The sequence below is a fragment of the Eurytemora carolleeae genome, unplaced genomic scaffold, assembly GCF_000591075.1.
Source record: "Eurytemora carolleeae unplaced genomic scaffold, Eaff_2.0 scaffold435, whole genome shotgun sequence".
NCBI classification, from domain to species: Eukaryota; Metazoa; Arthropoda; class Copepoda; order Calanoida; family Temoridae; genus Eurytemora; species Eurytemora carolleeae.
In genome coordinates, this window is record NW_019396475.1 from 202,550 (window position 1) to 221,372 (window position 18,823).

The 18,823-nt window shown below is 32.1% G+C and overlaps 1 protein-coding gene across 2 annotated transcripts in view; it reads right to left on the minus strand.

Moving 5' to 3' along the window:
* Positions 1 to 2,933: 2,933 nt before the first annotated feature.
* The window catches only part of LOC111703956 (latrophilin Cirl), a 41,571-nt gene continuing 25,681 nt past the window's right edge, over positions 2,934 to 18,823 (minus strand). The window contains exons 11-19 of one of the 2 annotated variants that reach the window (XM_023476054.1): positions 16,420 to 16,518; positions 14,507 to 14,623; positions 12,880 to 12,958; positions 12,063 to 12,275; positions 7,190 to 7,277; positions 6,347 to 6,390; positions 5,877 to 5,941; positions 3,349 to 3,612; positions 2,934 to 3,045 (exon numbers count right to left, since the gene is read on the minus strand). In XM_023476054.1, the coding sequence (XP_023331822.1) occupies positions 2,998 to 3,045; positions 3,349 to 3,612; positions 5,877 to 5,941; positions 6,347 to 6,390; positions 7,190 to 7,277; positions 12,063 to 12,275; positions 12,880 to 12,958; positions 14,507 to 14,623; positions 16,420 to 16,518 (1,017 nt within the window). In that variant the 3' untranslated portion in view covers positions 2,934 to 2,997. The remainder of the gene's footprint in view (positions 3,046 to 3,348; positions 3,613 to 5,876; positions 5,942 to 6,346; positions 6,391 to 7,189; positions 7,278 to 12,062; positions 12,276 to 12,879; positions 12,959 to 14,506; positions 14,624 to 16,419; positions 16,519 to 18,823) is intronic. The other variant, XM_023476055.1, reaches the window with a different exon arrangement.

Sequence of the window (18,823 nt, forward strand, 5' to 3'; positions counted from 1 at the left end):
GGGGGAAATGGGGAATTGAGTGAAATTCCCCAAAAATTCTTTAACTCCAGTCCAGCCCTTGGGACGGCACAGCCATTAACATGTCAATTTAGACAAGGCTGAAGTTTGTCTATCTGTATGTTAAAGTGTGCGTATGTTTTCACTTATTGGTGTATACTGTACAGTGTACAGTATTGTATTGCTATGTTCTCTAATATGTTTTCCCATATTTCAACAACGTACATTGTTATATATATATTATATTGTATAATAGGGTAATTTATCCAAGTTGAGAACAGAAGTATATAACAAACTTTTATACAATACAATACAATACAATACATTATTTTGCAGATAATAGCAAGGAAGGTTTTTTATACTAAACCGAATTCTGTAATTGTACGTAGCAGGTACGTTGTACAGTTTGCAATGTACAATAGGAAAATTGAAGATTGTGCTATGTAAGGTACATAGTTACAAACACTGAACATTGTATTATAGTGAAACACTCTCTGATCCTTTTCATCTTAAATTATTCCTCCAAAACCAATTCTGTCCGTCGCTCGATACCATACCGAATCCACATCTTATGACCCCCCCCCCCCCTCCCCTCTTAAATAATAAATAATAATGTAATGTATATAATATACATATAAAATATATATAATTCAGATAAACGTATTTTATTTTAATAGTCTAGACTTTAGATTCATAAGTTTGAAGTAGTTTGAAGTTCTCGTGTTGCGAAGTGCGTGTGTACCATAATACAACCCCCATATATTTGACATGTTTTGTCTACATAAATTGCTAGTGTACTGTCTTGGAGGAACGTAAACAAACTTGGTGCCTTTGAGTTCTAGTTTTGTATAAATCCTGCCTACAAACTGCAGTACACTTAGTTTGTAAACAATTAAATGGGTGTTCCTGATTGATCTTTCTTGGGATCAAGGAAATAAAGAAACCTCAATTTATATTTATTCCACCGACTACACAGACTGCTTATCTCCTTTCACAGGGTGGGCTACGGAGGCCTAAGTTGACCCGGCACGATATGCTATATTTTTACAATAGGTTTTTAGAGTGCCATCTCACGGCCACTTGTTGAATGTATAATACCCATTCATGGGTAAAGTTTTACAAGTTTTGAAGAAATACTCCAATTTTAAACATGAAATAACATTTATGAATTCAGTCTTTTTAAAAAAAATTTTGTGTTTCCTATCCAAAGCATCCTTAAATATCCCTGAATACAGATGTTTTCTGATTGGTCGTGTACAGTACTTGTACACAATAGAACATACTGTGGAAAATATCGCATATTTTAGCTGATAATCGATCTCTGTAACTCTCGTATCTCTGATATGTTCTTTTAAATAAAGGAACCTCAATATGTACTGTAATCCCAATTTATATATATTCTTTTGAAAACCTTGGTAGAATACTTAATACACGCGAATATTAAAAACTGTTTAATAAATCAATTTATTATCAAAACATTCAAGTGCAAAATCAAATTAAAAAATTACACATATATATTATTCATAATCATAATAATCTAACTTTTTCTGAAATTTTCCTTATTTTACAGATTTTTAAAATTAAATTTCAAATCAATGAAAATAAAAAGTTGAGTTTTACATCATTCTGGGTTATAGCTTTCGGATTGTGAACAACAAATTTGTAAAATTTTTCCAAATTGTACAATTGTCTTCAGATAGCACAGTGAAAGAATTTACAAATTGTGGAAATGTGCACCACGGAATACACATAAAACTGAGCAGCATTAGTTAATTTTGATTGTGTACCAGTACAGTACAGTACAGTACAGCAAAGTACAGTCCAGTACAGTACAGTACAGTACAGTAAAGTACAGTACAGTACAACACAGTACAGTAAAAGTACAGTAATGTACAGTACAGTAAAGTACAGTACAGTACAGTACAGTACAGATTTGTATTTGATCGACTAGAATAAATATCACAGTAAACGTATGTACAACAACACAGCCTTGTCATTTAACAACAATTATTTTTTTACATTTTCCTCCACTATTTTTAAAGAAAATCCCATAATTTCCCAATTTTTAAAATTATGATTCCATCTATGAAGCCAATCCTACCGCTAAAAGGATAAATTGCAGTAACATTAATATGTTGTTAAAAAATCCGTTTAGAGGAAGTTTTTGATATTAATTTTGTGCATTTTAGGGTTTTACTCAAATCAGATGAAAAATTCAATCGTATTTTAAAATTTTGTTTTGTATATATGTTATTTAAATTTGTTCAAGGTGTATTTGACACCGATCAACCAAATTTACAATAATACCGATTAAATATTTTATTTTTACAAAAAGTATTACGCTGGCCCTAGGGGATATAATTGACCGAATGGCTGAATTCCAAAATTGGTGTATTATGGTATATATTCATTTTTAAGGAAACAAGAGAGTTATGGAAGCAATTTCTTGCTTGTAAGGAACATTCAGTGAAATTATGTTGTTCAAAAATATCATGTGGTGAGGTTTTGAAATTGGATTAAATTATATACAAAGTAAGTAAGTCTTTGCCACAAACTTAAATTTTCTTTTCCCTTAAAATTTTATTCTATTTAATCTAACAGAATTCTTAGTGTGAAAATGGGTTGCAAAGATGAATGGCTTAGAAATTTAGAGTTTGTGGCAAAGCCTCAATTCATTTGTTTCTTTTCATATAGAAAAAAACTACTTTCTATAACATAAATATTATCATAGAAATTTAGATGCAAATTGGAACAATCACTTTGCAACAAGATTTGCTTTCAGTTCATAAACTTTTTATCTTTGTATTGCACAAGCTGCTCAATGAGTTTAATTAAGCTCTTTCAGATATTTAACCTTGAGTTTTTTTCTACTAAAACTTTTTCACTTTTTCAAAACATTTTTGATCCTTTTAAAAATGAAGTCACTTTTTTTCTTTGAAAGTTTTTGTTCTTAATTTCACTAACTTTTGACCTTTTACAAGTCATAATTCACAACCTTGTTTAAACATTATTTCTGGTTTGCTGTCTCGTCTCCGAACCTCTCAACCCCTGAAAATGGAAATTTTAGTTTTTCTTAAAATAAAAAAAGATCTTTTATAAGCGTTCTGCAGAAAAAGAAAAAAGATGGTTAAAGGTTTAGTCGAGATTAGAGTGGTGAGTCTCAATTTTTTTATGTCACAATAAACTGTTGCTAACTACATTTAGACAGTAATGTTTGTTGTTTAAATGAGGGGAAGGGGGGGGGGTTAATTTACAATCTATTGCGCAAATAATTGTTAGTTTCATCTCATTTTTTTTTGCTGTTCTATTCAAACTTTGAAAGATATTTTTTTTGAGAAATTTTTTTTTTACCTGGTCCTGCCTTCTACCCAGAGAATGGAATCCTTGAATATTTTTTCCTCTTTCCTCCCTCGTTCTCATAGTTCTCCCTCGACCCTCTCCCTTTCCCTCTCCTTTCCCTCGCAGGTATCCCTCGCCACGTGCACATCTTCCACGAGTTTCTCCGGGCCGGGACACAGTGTACACTCCAGATTTGGGGTCTATTGAGTACATCGTGTTCCCGCCAACAGAGTATAGATTGGGGTCTACAGTGTACACGCCAGACTTGGATTCCATCTAAGAAAATATTTAATTAAAGATAATATTATTGACCCCTCCCCCTCTGATTCCCATGTTTGATGTCCAAATATAACAAATGATACATCATTGGAAGGCTCTTTAGCTTTACTTTAAGAATCTGCAGCAAAAATGTGCAAATTTGAAAATTTTTATTTTTTTTGCAAAATCCAGATAGTAAAAATGTTTTCCAAAAAAAAATGTCCAAAAATGATAAAATAACTTTTTGAAAAGCCTTTGACCATGTTAAGTGCATCTCAAGAAAATTAGCTTGTTTTGCAAAAAATGCGACATTTAAATTTTTTTAAAAGATTTTAGTCCATAATTATAAAATGTATTTTCAAATTGAATATTTGAAATAAAACAAAAATTGCAAAAATTTAAACAATTTTTTTTTATTAAACATCCTTTGAGTTTTGGAAGACATTGTTAGACAAGATGTTAAAAGCTTAATTTGAATATATTTCGGTAGAAATTTCTCTAACTAATTGAGAAGTCACCTAATTTCTTAACACAAGTTTAGTTGAGAAAACATGTTTGAACTCTTTAAGTTTGAAAGAAACTCTTCAAAGACCTCGTTAATTAAACACGTGACAGGTAGTGCACAGAAAGACGACTTATAATATATATTTAACATCAAGGAAAAAACAGTTGTACATATGTCTACACTTAAAACACACAGACTCAGTTCAGTTTATAAGTTTATCTTCAAACTACTGGTAAAAATATTTCTTTTACAACAATATCAAATACACATAAAATGATTTAAATATCGTCTTCTTCTTCCACAGTTTTAAGGATCTCACTGTGAGGATACGTATAATATATCCACTAATGATATAACAAGAAAGCCGATGTAAAACAATTAACGTAATTACAAGAAACCCTCCATTCTTGCTTGCATGTGGTTCCTTTAAACCTATCTTTTACGCAATAGCTGAGATATTCTTGTTTTTTTTTCTGTTAAAATTTAAGAGTTTTAATTGAGGTTTCGCTACAATAGTCACTCGTTGAAGGAGAAGGAATGTAGTTTACAGAATTCAACATGTTTAAAAAACCTTCCTAAATCTTGTTCAAATTATTCATGATATACTGTTGTAAATCGGGCGTGCAACTTTTTGATTGAAGTATCACTTGTTGAAATAGCGTAAACAGTCCCTTTAATGACAGAATTAACCCAAAAGTAATTTAATTTAAGTAATTTTACGTTTATAGAATCCTATTACCTGAACACAATGGTTTATTATACCCTTTAAAATCTTTATTCACATTTAAAATTTTAAACTCTATAAGTTGTACAATATAGTACAGAATTGGAGTTGAAACCCTTTTAGATTTCATTTTTCTGTTATGTTGTACTTGAAAACGAACAAAACTAGTTTTTATAAGTTGTCTAAAAAATTAATACTGAAATTAAAAGAATTTTGCCACCACCAATCACGGATTACGCACTTGATCGCTTCAAATTTAAAGTTTCAAAGGAATTGAGTCTTTGCCACAAACTCTGATTTTTAAATCCCTATATCTTAATAACCCATTGTTGTAGACCTTAGATATTTCAAACTATGACTTCTGTTATATCAAAAATCAAAGTTTAAAATAGCAAAGGTTTACATAGTTTGCTTGTAGATATATATGGGTATTAGAAAATTGAGATTTGTTGCAAAGACTCGATTCCTTTGAACTGGTAGATTTTTACTATTCCAATAAACAAGTTTAGACCTGTGATAAAACTTCAAATGCACTAAAGTTTTCAGTGAAGCACCATTGCAAAGGAATTAAGTTTCAGCCACAAACTCAGATTTTCTATGACCTTTATCATTTCAACCCAGTGTATTAGACCTTAAATATTTCAAACTATGAATAGATCAAATAATCTAATTTAATTTGAATATCTTTAAAGATATAGAGGGGATTAGAAAATTATAGTTTGTGACAAAAACTCAATTCCTTTAAAGTTTTCGCTTTTAATTGTCAAATAGATTCTAGTACAATAGATGGCAACGTTATAGGAATTGTAAACTCTTAGTAAAGCTGTTTTTTGTCCGACAAAACTATTAATAATTGTGATAATTTTAGACTAAAGTGCTTATCTTACATTAAAATTTTGTGTTCTTTATTTTCATTTAATGTGAGAAAATTTCGTTTTTCTTGTTATATTTGACACTTGTGACGTCGTGTATGATTGATCCAAATGTATCTGTTTCCACCCATTGTACTTAATAATCTATTTGTTAATTGTGATAAAACATTTGGAAAACCACCTGTTCTAGAATAAGCCTATGGGTTCGAAATTTACTCTGCTCCTGAGTCTCCTCAGCTACTAATCCTTAACAAAAAATTTTTGTTAAAGGAACTTTGGGGGTAATTCTAACTTCTTTCAAAATCGGCTTTTAACATTTTTATTCAATTATGGATTTCATCAGTCATAAACAGAACACCTTTTCTATACAGTATGATCCAGTGATTAGCTTTTAAATAATATATCTGTTGGATGGTTCTAACACATTTATAGTAGATAAAAAACATGTTTGTCACATTAAAGACCACTTTTAGTGTCTCATAAATTATTAGAAGCAACATTTGTAATGATTCCATTACTTTTTAACTAGATCAGACAACATTTTGGGAATAACATGATTACTTTAATACATTTCTAATGCTTTAATTATGATACAAGATAATCAACAAATGCTGCGTAAAAAAGACGATTTAAACAGGAAAAGATGCTCACCTGTATTACTTGAACTGCTGCTTGTGTATATACTTTCCTCCTTTCTACAAATTAAACAACAAACATATTTTACTATTTTTAACAATTGTGACAGTAGTTCTACAAGTTACTCTTCCTTTAACACCATGCCCAGTGAAAGATATTGTCGTTTTTCTAGCTGAAAAATTGTTTAAATCTCGTATTTTTCATTGTTTCTAAAGAAAGCCAAGACACTTTTAGATAGCACACTACTCTGCACCGCTTTAGTAATTGTAAATTAGCGGTACAGACCAAAGTTGAACTGCACACGGGCAACTGTAGTACATTTGAATTTCCGAGCCGGGTCATCCTTTCCGGTCCCAGTTTGTACTGTACCTAGCTCTATGGACAGGACTAGCTGGTGCAACAAGGTTGACGCGGTCAGACTTGATGCTTCATTTAGGTTGAATTTACTTTTACTAAAGGGGCAGAGGTGCGTGTGCAATTAGGTTGGCCCAGCTCGGATATTCAAATGTACACAGGTGGGGCGTGAGAGACCACAATATAAAATGATCAATTGTAAATAGAGAATTCATGATTATCTTATGTATTCTTGATCAGACAACGTTTTTGAAAATAATTATAAAATGGATAGCTTTCAATATTTTAGAAAATTCATTTATATTTTTGCTTCTTAAACAATCTTAGCTTTGCAGTCTTCTGAAAAAAGTTGAGAAATATAAATATGAAATTAAAATGTTGACAGACAAAAATTTAAAATAATTTTCCCATGAAGTCTTGCTTGAAGGAAAACTTTACTAAATTAGTTATATTGACTTTAAAGGGGGTTTTAAATTATTATAAATAAATATATTGTTGTAATCCCTGTCCGAAGTTAGATCACTCCATTCCTCAGTGAACCCTGAATCCGTTGGTTCATATTGTAAACTTTCAGGTTCAGCATATACATGACCTGAATAACAATAATAATAATTATAATAATAATAGTAATAATAATAATAATGAAATTTTAGTCCTGAAGTTAACGAATCTTTGATATTTCTTTTATTTATGATTAAATGTGTTTATATGATCGCTATACTCATTTGAAACTTTCTATGGTAAAGTTTTTCGTTGTTTTGAATAAAATAATGGCGGTCAATCTTTTTAGATTGGAACGTGTATCCCCCAACCCGAGCACAGATTTACTTGAGAGGAAGATCTAAAAGAAGTAGATCTGAGTCGAGAGTTTATGAGGGTTGTGAGAAGTTCCAATCAACTGAAGCGGAGCTCGGCTAGGTGTGATATCTCAAGGAGTATCTAGATATTTTGAGCCTGTTGATAACCTAGCTTAACAGTCTTTATACACTTACACTATACATCAAATATATGTTTTCAAATATTCCTTGTTTAAAAGTTTTCAAAATACTATTGGATGAATTTCCAACAACTTGTTTAACTTGTCAGTACGTGTTGGAAAAAGAAAGGGTTCGGGGGATTTTCTAAAATTTACAAAGAGATCTTTAAAGCACAGTATGTCCCCAAAAACATGAGTTGTCCTTTGATTGAGTTGCAACTTGCTAAAATGGCAGAGAGGGGGTTCAACAATGTCGATATGTGATTTCAAGTAACCATCCGGTTAAAAATTTACAAGTCCAATGCACAACGAACTCCTTTAAACCTTTGCCTTACTCAAATAAAAAATTAAAGGGTACCGTTCTGAATCGGGCATTTAACACTTTGATTGTAGAGTCAATAGAAAGCACTTCATCAACCCTTTCAACCAATAAATAATATTTTCAAGAATATTTTTCCAGATTTTTAATTATTTGTTGACACCCTGTATATCAGGACAGGTGTTTTTACTCTAACCTTCTTCATCTAATTTATACTGATAACTATAGACATGTTACCACTTTACAGTAGTAACAATATCCTAGCAATTCACAACGCTTTACACCACTTTACATTAGTAGCAATATCCTAGCAATTCACAGCGCTTTACACCATATTAATTAGTAGTAACAATATCCTAGAAATTTACAGCGCTTTACACCATCTTAATTAGTAGTAACAATATCCTAGCAATACACAGCGCTTTAACCCTCTTAATTAGTAGTAACAATATCCTAGCAATTCACAGCGCTTTATACCATCTTAATTAGTAGTAATAATATCCTAGCAATACACAGCGCTTTAACCCTCTTAATTAGTAGTAACAATATCCTAGCAATTCACAGCGCTTTACACCCCCTTAATTAGTATTAACAATATCCTAGCAATTCACAGCGCTTTACACCCCCTTAATTAGTAGTAACAATATTCTAGCAATTCACAGCGCTTTACACCCCCTTAATTAGTATTAACAATATCCTAGCAATTCACAGCGATTTACACCCCTTTAATTAGTAGTAACAATATCCTAGCAATTCACAGCGCTTTACACCCCCTTAATTAGTATTAACAATATCCTAGCAATTCACAGTGCTTTACACCCCCTTATAATTAGTATTCGATCGATCGATATATAGCTTGTTGCATATCTAGGTTTGTGTCCTTGTGTGAATACAAATATATATGACAGCGCATGAGGAGTTAGGCCCGCGGAATAGGACTAACCCGATCTGCAACGTCAACAGGTTACACACATGATAGATATAAACAGGTTTAAGTACTTGTATAAATCTTATTAAGTGTAGATTTTAGATACCATTTATTGCACGTATTTGTGGTTCCCAGATACCACAAGCGATATATAGCTTGTTGCATATCTAGGTTTGTGTCCTTGTGTGATATTTAGAGCGGATTGTCCCCATCATTTGGGATCGATATGTAACATTTTGGAAAGCTAGGCTTGTGTCCCTTTGTAACATTTAGAGCACTGAATTGATAGCTTGTTTTGATAGCTACGCTTGTGTCCCTGTGTGGCATTATAAGCCAGGTGAGTTGTGTCCTGGAGGACTTTGATAGCGGACAGGTTGGACCTGGATAGATACATTTTCGAGAACTTGTTATGGAGTATGGGTTTACCACAACTCTAACCCTTCTAAACCGTCAATTTTTTATCTGAATCTAGTTTAACATTCATGGGTTCATTTTCATAATTTAATTTCTAACACTTTAAGTTTGAGTTCAACAGGAATCAAACTTTTTATGAAAGTTGTCAATAAATGAGAAATCAGAAAATCATCCGATGAATCCGCGAAATGTGGAAGAAAACTTATAAAATGAATATTTCTATAAAACATTGGTTTGCAAAAAAACTTTGTTTATTTCACTATTACTATCATCTCAGCAAAAAAAAACACTTATTTTTAAAATATTTGATTTCAATTTTAGATAATCTGCACAATATATAAGGCTTTAGGTAAAAAGTATTTTAGCTCAATGGGTGCTTCACAAAAAATATTTTAGCTCAATGGGTGCTTCACAAAAAATATTTTAGCTCAATGGGTGGTTCACAAAAAATATTTTAGCTCAATGGGTGCTTCACAAAAAAGGCCGAATTTCTTAGAAATAACTGCAAGAATTTTACATTTGTACCATGCATTTTTCGCAAATTGGCAATTAAAGAACGGGTTCTCTTTAAAACTCTAGAATGTTTTCCCCTCTCCTTTATTTCCAAAAATATGGAATTCGATTGAATTAGAGCTGAAAGAAACTAAATCTGCAAAATCGTTTAAAAGAAAAGTCGCCAAGATCTATTTAGATAGTTATGCAAATTATATCTGTAAAAAAAACTGTGTATCATGTGGATAAACTTAGTCTTTACTATCTTCTTCACCCTGTAGTTAATAAACATGAATTTAATAACATATATTCCCTCTGTTCCAACCCTTACGCTGAGTATCCTCCCTTTCACTTATACTCCCTCAACTCCTCCTTGCCTTTTTCCTGATTTATCATCATTCTTATGTTTAAAATGTAAACAATGTACATTGTTTTTATTTGCCATTCTCATTCGTTTATACTCTGGTTAGGCGGGTCTAAACTACAGAGTAAATTGTGATTTTTTTATTTGTATTATCTCTTGCTTTGTAGTTGAATAAAAATATGAAAATATGATATCTGAGATAGGGTTCAAAAGTATTTAAGAATTATCGTATTGCCAGTCCTAATCTGTTGTGGAAACTTACATTAGCCCAAGCGAGGCTTATGGGTATGCCTGCTCAAAATTTAAAAAATCAGCCTCAAAATTATCTTGATTTAAAAAGTTAGGAAAACCGTTGATAAAAAACAGGATAAAATGAAACTTTTTAATTGATATTTTTATTTCAACTATATAAAAGGCTTGCAGACATATTAGAAATAAGAGAACTAGAAGATTATCATCAGAAATATATGTACGCGAAGCGCCCTGTGAATAAAAGATACATTTAAGCTTAATTATCTGAAAATCTTTGAAGAGTGGACAAAACCTGATGGAAATGCAGAACTTAATTATATTATTTTAGAAAACATTTGCGGCATTTTGGTCTCCATTAGTGTTGAAAGACTGGAAAGATTGGCGCCATTTTCCCGGGAAAAACAGCTGATTATATATTATCTAGTTGTTATTCTTAGACTTTCATTATCTCAGCTTTTTAGAAGAAATTGACAAAATTCGTGGAAAAAATTCCAAACAAATTCTTTAAAATTAAATTGTTTAAACTTCGGATTTATATTTTCAACACATTGAAGAAAATTGATGAGGATTTGTTTATCTTTTCAGAATTAAATGTTGTTTTAACATTTGTATTGAAATCATTGAATTAATCAAATATTTTCCCCTCAAAAGATGATCATAGCATTCTTACATTGTGCATGATGTAAGGAGAGGGGGGGGGAGCACATACAATTTTTCCTAATTAAAGTATCTGCAAATGTTGACAAAATATGCATTTTATTAAATGGCTGCATTATAAGTGGATATTTTCATAAATATGAAAGAAAAAATATGATCAAAATAATTGGGGGGGAAATATCATGAATAGATTTATTTTTTTAACCTTCCATTGATAGTTTGAATATGCTTTAAAGTTTCTCAAAGGCCTAGTTATTAGATTTACTTTAATTAGATCCGTCCTGGGGGGATTCCCGGGGGGATCTAAAGAGACGAAGGAGCCCAGGGGGGGGGAATCTGGAGAGGGAACCCGGGGGAAACTTTGTAGAAAAGTTTTCATCCTTTCAATCCCCTAGATCAGTCCCCTCTCCATCTACCTTATAGACTTTAAACCTGGGTTTAGCATTTATACTCTTAGGCTTTTTAAAAACATTTAATTTGTCTACAGTGAACCCGAAAAAAAACTGTGGAATAGGAAGACGAATTTTATTACGATATAATGAAATAAGCAATTCATAGTCCGAATTTAATGAATTTGGGCATCTTCTCAAATCCCCAAAAAACCGTTTTCAATTGAGCGCTGGCTTAAACCTTGAAACATTGAATACAATTCTAAGTGGAACCAACCATAATTGAGCCGCGGCTCAAAGTCTGTAAATTCTGCCTCAGAAATCATAAAAATACTCAAAATGGAATTTCAATCCCGACTTTACGATAGGTGAACAATCCCTTTAAACATACTTAAATAGGTGAACAATCCCTTTAAACATACTTAAATAGGTGAACAATCCCTTTAAACATACTTAAATAGGTGAACAATCCCTTTAATCATACTTATTTAGGTGAACAATCCCTTTAATCATACTTATATAGGTGAAAAATCCCTTTAATCATACTTATATAGGTGAACAATCCCTTTAAATTGAACAATGTTACCTGATGGGTTAGAGCAGTGATTTGACCAGTTTCTTCTAAGAATCGGTCGCTCCGGCGTTGAGATCCCTGAGAGTAGGTCAGCTTGTTGTTCAAGATCACCTTGACGGAGGTCAGATCGGTGGTCTCCGGTTTGCTGGAGGTCAAGAGGATGGAGGTAGAGGGAGTGAGAACTGAAACCTCGAGGTCGGGATCCTGGTTTATATGTAGAGTAGCCTAGGATACAATATATCTAATTCATATTCATGTTTATTGATATATTCCACTGCTAACCAAGATGTGCAAGTTCTCACACCGTTGCGACTGTCGAATATTTGATGAATAACTTTCATAGTTGTCTAGATATCAGTGTTTCATGTTCATGTTCATGTTCATGTTCATGTTTATATAAACAGGGTTACCCACAAAGGATAAGAATTCAGAGACGACTCTACAAGATGTATACTGTCTGTTTCCTTATATGTATTCTTAATTCCTGGCAACTTATTTTATTCTTTGTCAAATAGAAATCGTTACTTTTAAAGAGTTTCAGGTCGTCTTTTCAGTCTTATTCTTTGTGGTCAACCCTGTAAACCATAGTCTTCTTTTCTTATAATAGATATATGTATATGTATTGTATATTGATATATTAGATATATAAGATATATTCCTGTAATAGATATATATATATTGTATATTGATAAATTAGATATATTAGATATATTCCTGTAATAGATATATATTTATTGTATATTGATATTGATAAATTAGATATATTAGATATATTCCTGTAATAGATATATATTTATTGTATATTGATATTGATATATTAGATATATTCCTGGATGTATCCGACACACAGTCCCTGGATCTTCCAGACAAGCAAAATCCTCTGATCCATCAACGTCCAAACCGGTTTCCTAAACAAAAACAAGGATCTGCACAAACCGGTTTTGGGTGTAAAAACATGACAGGATTGGACCGAGGGATTAGGGGAGTAGGGTGCAGGGATTTCTGTATTGGATAAAAAGAAATGGATTGAATAATGGGGGATGAACGGGAAGGATTGGCAAATGATTGATTAGAACCAATGAGGTGGGAAAACCAAACATTTAGATTAAAGGGAATGTCAACGTAATTTCAGGTGACCATCCATCGACACTCCGATTGACTGTGGTACCCTTTTAACAACATTTATGGAAATATAATGAAAAATCGTTGTTCTTCTCCTGGACATTTTTTAAGTTAGAGAAAACGAAGTAATCTTTGTCATTGTTATACATCGCCACATCGGGAATTTAAAAAGTTTTTAAATGGAAGGATACACTTAAAATTACGTAAACAGTGTCCGAATTTAATGAATTTAAGCCACGTCTTAAATCCCCAAAAAACCGGTTTTAATTGACCGCCGGCTTAAATCTTGACAAATTTAATACAAATTTAAGTTGAACTAACCATATTTGAGCGGCGGCTTTAATTTAAACCGCGGCTTAAATTTTTTAAATTTGGCCTGAGTCCCTTAGAAAGTGCTCAGATTAAAAAGGTTGGTTATCTTTGACAACGGATTGGGTGAGAAAAGATGAGATGATTAAAAAGGAGATTTTTGAAGAATTTACATCGGACATTGAATTTATTAAGAATATGTTTATAAACTGTTGCAGTGAATGGAAAAATGGAAATTATGCTGATCGAAGATTTCTTTCTCAGATTTTTTATGCGTAATCAGTTTTTTTCAAAAAGGATAGGGAGGATAGGAAGGACAGGAAGGATAGGAAGGATAGGATGGATATGAAGTTAAAAGTCAATTATGGGGGAAAACGTTAAATAAATCTAAAACGTAACTGTTTAAAAACACTATGTAAAAAAATGTCAAATATTTTTTGTTTTTAATTAAACATTCATGCATCAAACCAACTTATGCAACAGTTTAGTTTAAATTAAACAAATGTTAGTAAAACAGTGCAGAAATAATCATAAACATCTAGTGCAATGTATCTCAAAGATAAATCACAGCTCTTTTCAAAACGGTTTTCCTAATTTTTAAAAAGAATTATAAAAAACACCAATGTTGCTTAAACAGAGTTTTCAAGGGTACATTCTGAATCCGGGAAGTAGCTTCAAAACTAGTCTGGTTAAAAAGTATCAGAAAGCGGGATGTGGTTGAACTAGGTTCGGAGAGTTGAACTACTCATATTGTGCACTCACAACCACACTGAAAAAGTAGTTAAGTTATCCGTACCCAGTTGAACTACATCTTACTCTTCATTAATTCCTGACTGAGTAGTATCAGGGTTACCTTTAAAGGATGTAACTTCAGAGACAACTGTATTTAATCCTATGTTTATAGGTCCCGCAGCTCTAATTCATTTATTTCTTGTAAAGTTTAAACTTCAGATAATTATATTTCGAGTTTTGCAGGTCGTCAATAAAGTCTCATCCTTTGTGGGACCCCCTGTATTATATCTTACATGATTATTAATGTAGGAGAAGGTTGTATGTGTAGTATGTGAGGAGGTGGACCCCCTTAAATAGGAGGTAGATTGGGGTTTACAGCACCAGAGACAGGAGCGGGCACCCCCCTTCCCCTACAAGATAATTATGGTCTAAACAGCTCCCTGAACACCCATTTATTGTAGAACTGTCTTTATTAGAGACACCCTTTTCCAATGTCCGTTGGATTAGATTTTAAGCGTTAAAAGTGCCCCCCCTTTCTCTCCTGTGTATCTTAGACATGCCTCTTAACAATCTTTAGCTTTTCCTATTTTTTAAATGCCCTTTGGTGATTTAGATGTTCTGATTTACTTTAAACCGCCATTTTTTAACACTAAATGGAGAATATATGTTTTTCTGTTTTGAGTATTATTTGTTTATGTTAAGAGCAGATTTCTAAACTAGGCCATTTATTTTTAATCTATGTTAAGAACAGACAACTCGACTATTTATTCTGTTATTTTATTTGTCTATGTCAATAATTGAAAAGTAACTACTAGGTCAATTCTATTACTTTTTTACTGTTCTTATGTTCTGTTATTAGTCTATGTTGTAAACAGCCAACTAAGACTGTCTCTTCTGTTCTGTAATTAGTCTATGTTATAAAAACCAACCATAGACTATCTCTGCTGTTCTATCAATTGTCTATGTTAAAAACTGTCAACTAGACTGTTCCATGAGTTCTATCATTTGCCTATGTTATAAACGGAACCATAGACTATCTCTTTTGTAATATCATTTGTCAATGTTACAAACTGTCAACTATAGACTGTTCCATCTGTTCTATAATTTGTCTATGTTATAAACGGACCCAGCTTGTAACCAAAATTTCCGATAATTGTATATTGGCGCTTATCCATCTATGCATCTATCTATCAGCTTATAAAACCTATATCTAATATCTATGTATAAATTATAATAATAATTATTTAGATTCCTAAAACTGGATTAGCCTCTGCATATTAGGAAACATCATAATAATTGCATGCTATTAACTAACATATATAAACTCAAGTTCTTATCGTTAAATTACAATGCTTGAAGAAAATAAATGAGAAACAAAGTACAGTGTATCCCAATAAAAATGGGAATTAAGTATAGTGTGTCCCAATAAAAATGGGAATTAAGTACAGTGTGTCCCAATAAAAATGGGAATTAAGTGAAGAATTTATTTTCATTTTCGATCCACGCGGCATTCATTCTTAATTCTGATTATGCGAGAAATGAACTCAAAACAAGAACAACATATTCCTCCAAATCTGGGATTTCTAAAATATGTGCAGTCATATTTTTTTTAAAACTGGTTTCTTCCATCATTTTCAAAAATTAAAACCGATTTGAATGTCGTCACTCCATTCCCATGATCACTAGGACAACCTGTATACAATATTCTGCTAAAACGAAACTTTTAAAAAGAAAGTAGAAATGTTCCGAATCTCGTAATTAAGAGGATTTCTAGATTTGACGATAAGGCACAGCAGTAGGTTGACAAGTTCTTTAAAACATTCTTTTTAAACTTCCGTTCAGGGACACACGGGGGCGCAACTAGGGAGTTCGTGAAAAGGGGGGTTGGGACAAATTCTCTGAAAGGGGGACATTGAGGAGTAATAGGAATGAAAAAAATAAGGAGAGTAATGCACTATGGGTAGGGGGAGCAAAATCATCACACAAATCCTCCACCCCCACTCTCTAGTTGCCACATTGCGTTCACAGCATGCAAATTAGAAAATAACATAAAGTGACAGTTATTTATGCCATTTTCAAAATGTACATGAAATGCACAAAAACATGAAACGATAAAAAAATTGTCAATTTTGTGTTGTTTGTGTTAAGAGACGATAATTTATGTGTTTATATATGTGTATATATATATTTGCAATTGTTGTCTTACCTTAGACCGTCTCCAGACGACCAGGCAGCCTATGGTTAGAAGGACCAGGAGGAGGGACAAGGTTGAAACCAGGATTATAACTAAGATCATCTCTAGGTCCTGAACACAGTACAAAGTAAAATATGAAACAAGGATCTATAGGTTCTAAATACAATACGGAATCAGACCTATAGTCATCGATTATTTTTCGACGCATTCGTATATAGTTAACACTCCCTTTAATGTTGTAAATGCGATAACCATATGTTTAACATTGTGGATTAACAGTTTTAAATCGTTGAAGAAAATGCTCAAGTCTGCAGATTGAAAATTGTATTCTAAGAATATTATAAGGATGGGAAAAGTTTCAAAGGAATTGAGTTATTGCCACAAACTCAAATTTTCTAATATATAAATCCTTGCAACCTGATAGTGTAAACCTTTGATATAAACTTATTTCACTTGATTTCACAAATTTCATAGTTTGAATTTATTTTAAAGTTTAAATGTGTACTGTAAAATGAACAAAGTATGTTTATACTAAATATACATGTTTATAAGGATATTTTCACTGTCTATTAAACTAAGATTAGTTCTCTCGAATGTGCATGAACCAAATCAGGAGGAGGGTGCAGGTTAGATTCAGTGCAATAGATTTGTTGAATCCATGAAAGATGGGTTTGGACTTTGGGGAGTTTGAAATATCTATAAATAATATAAATATAGATATAAATATAAAAGGTCTATGACATTGGGATTCAAAGATATATGAATTAGAAGATCAGAGTTTGTGGCGAAGATGTAATTCCTTTAACGAATAATTTCTCTTTAGAGCATGATTTGTCAAAATGGACAGAAACTACATAAAACTAATTTACAATTGTATTTGGTTGATTTTGATACTTTTTAGTCTAGATTAAACCAAGTTATGCATTTCTTTAGTTAAAAGGGACTTTCGCTGTAATTTCAAATGACCTTTAATTTCAAAACAAGAAAATGAGAATGCCTTATTCACAATGGCATCCTTTGAACCTTTATCTTATCAATAATGTGGAAGATATCGTCGTTTGTCTTGAAAAGAGTTTAATTTTGACAATGTCCTCTATTGTTTCTAAAGTAGAAATTTTCAAATCACTTGTTTTTGACACCACAATTAAAAATAAAAATTGAAAATCTCATGGATCTTGATCAAGAGACAAAGCTTTTAAGGGTACTGTTGTAAATCGATCAAATACCATAAATAGAGAGTCACTTGAAAATACGTTAACAGTCCCTTTACTGCCAACATTTTTCGATAAAAATTAGGACTGGGCAGAGTTTTATGAACGAAAAGTTCCAGACCTTTCAAGAATTTTTCTTAGCCCCCACCTTGTACTCAGATACAAGGGTTACCCATACAGTATAAGGCTGTGAAGACGACCAGAAAGTCAAAAACCTTGACGAAACCAAGGTTATCAAGCCTTTATGCCTTGCATATATAGTCTTTAAATGGTATATTTAAATATTTGGCAAAGAAAGAAACAAATTTAAAGGGACTGTAAAGGAAAAATTAAATTAATAGTTAATAAATATAATTGATAATATTATTTATATGTCCGTATCCAGTGGCCAGAACTCCCACCAATAGCAGTGAAGTATCATTATCAATTTTATCCATTAATTATTAAATTCAAATTATAAAAGGAGAAAACCTGAAATTTTCAGACACCTCTGGGATATCGTCATATTCAGATTGGTTGCGTATTTTTGCTGATATGATCTGTTTAAAACTTAAATTATTACACCAAATCTTTTGTTATAATTTCAACACAGTTTTAAATTAAATTCTCGAAACAGGAACATAACATATAGGTCTCGATCAACTCCTGAAGTTCTTAGATTCAGCCTATACCCCCTTTCATTTTTCCTTTACAGTCCCTTTAAGGTTGTAGGGAATCAATAATATAAGGAAATTGACAGAATGCTGTAGAGTCGTCTCTGAAGTCACATCTTTTGTGGGTAACCCTCTACAAACGAAAAAAATCTTTAAGAATTTTGAGTTTATTTGCATTTTGCATAATTTCATGATTTTCTTTAAACGAATTTTATTTATTTTGCTGTGTCAGGAAATATATAGTACTGCCACTATTACAAAGCATCCTTGTATTCACGACGATATAAAAGTCTTGTTTCTATGTTTGGAACACCCTGTATCTCTAACATCGTTTCATGTAATGCGACACCCTGTATATTGTGACACCCTGTATCTCTATTCTCCTTTTATTCATTTGGACACCCTGTATCTCTACTCTTTTTTCCACTGGGACACCCTGAATTTCTATTCTTCTTTTATCAATTGGGACACCCTGTATTAATACTCTCCTTTTATTCACTTGGACACCCTGTATCTCTATTCTCCTTTTATCCATTGGATTTATTATTCTCT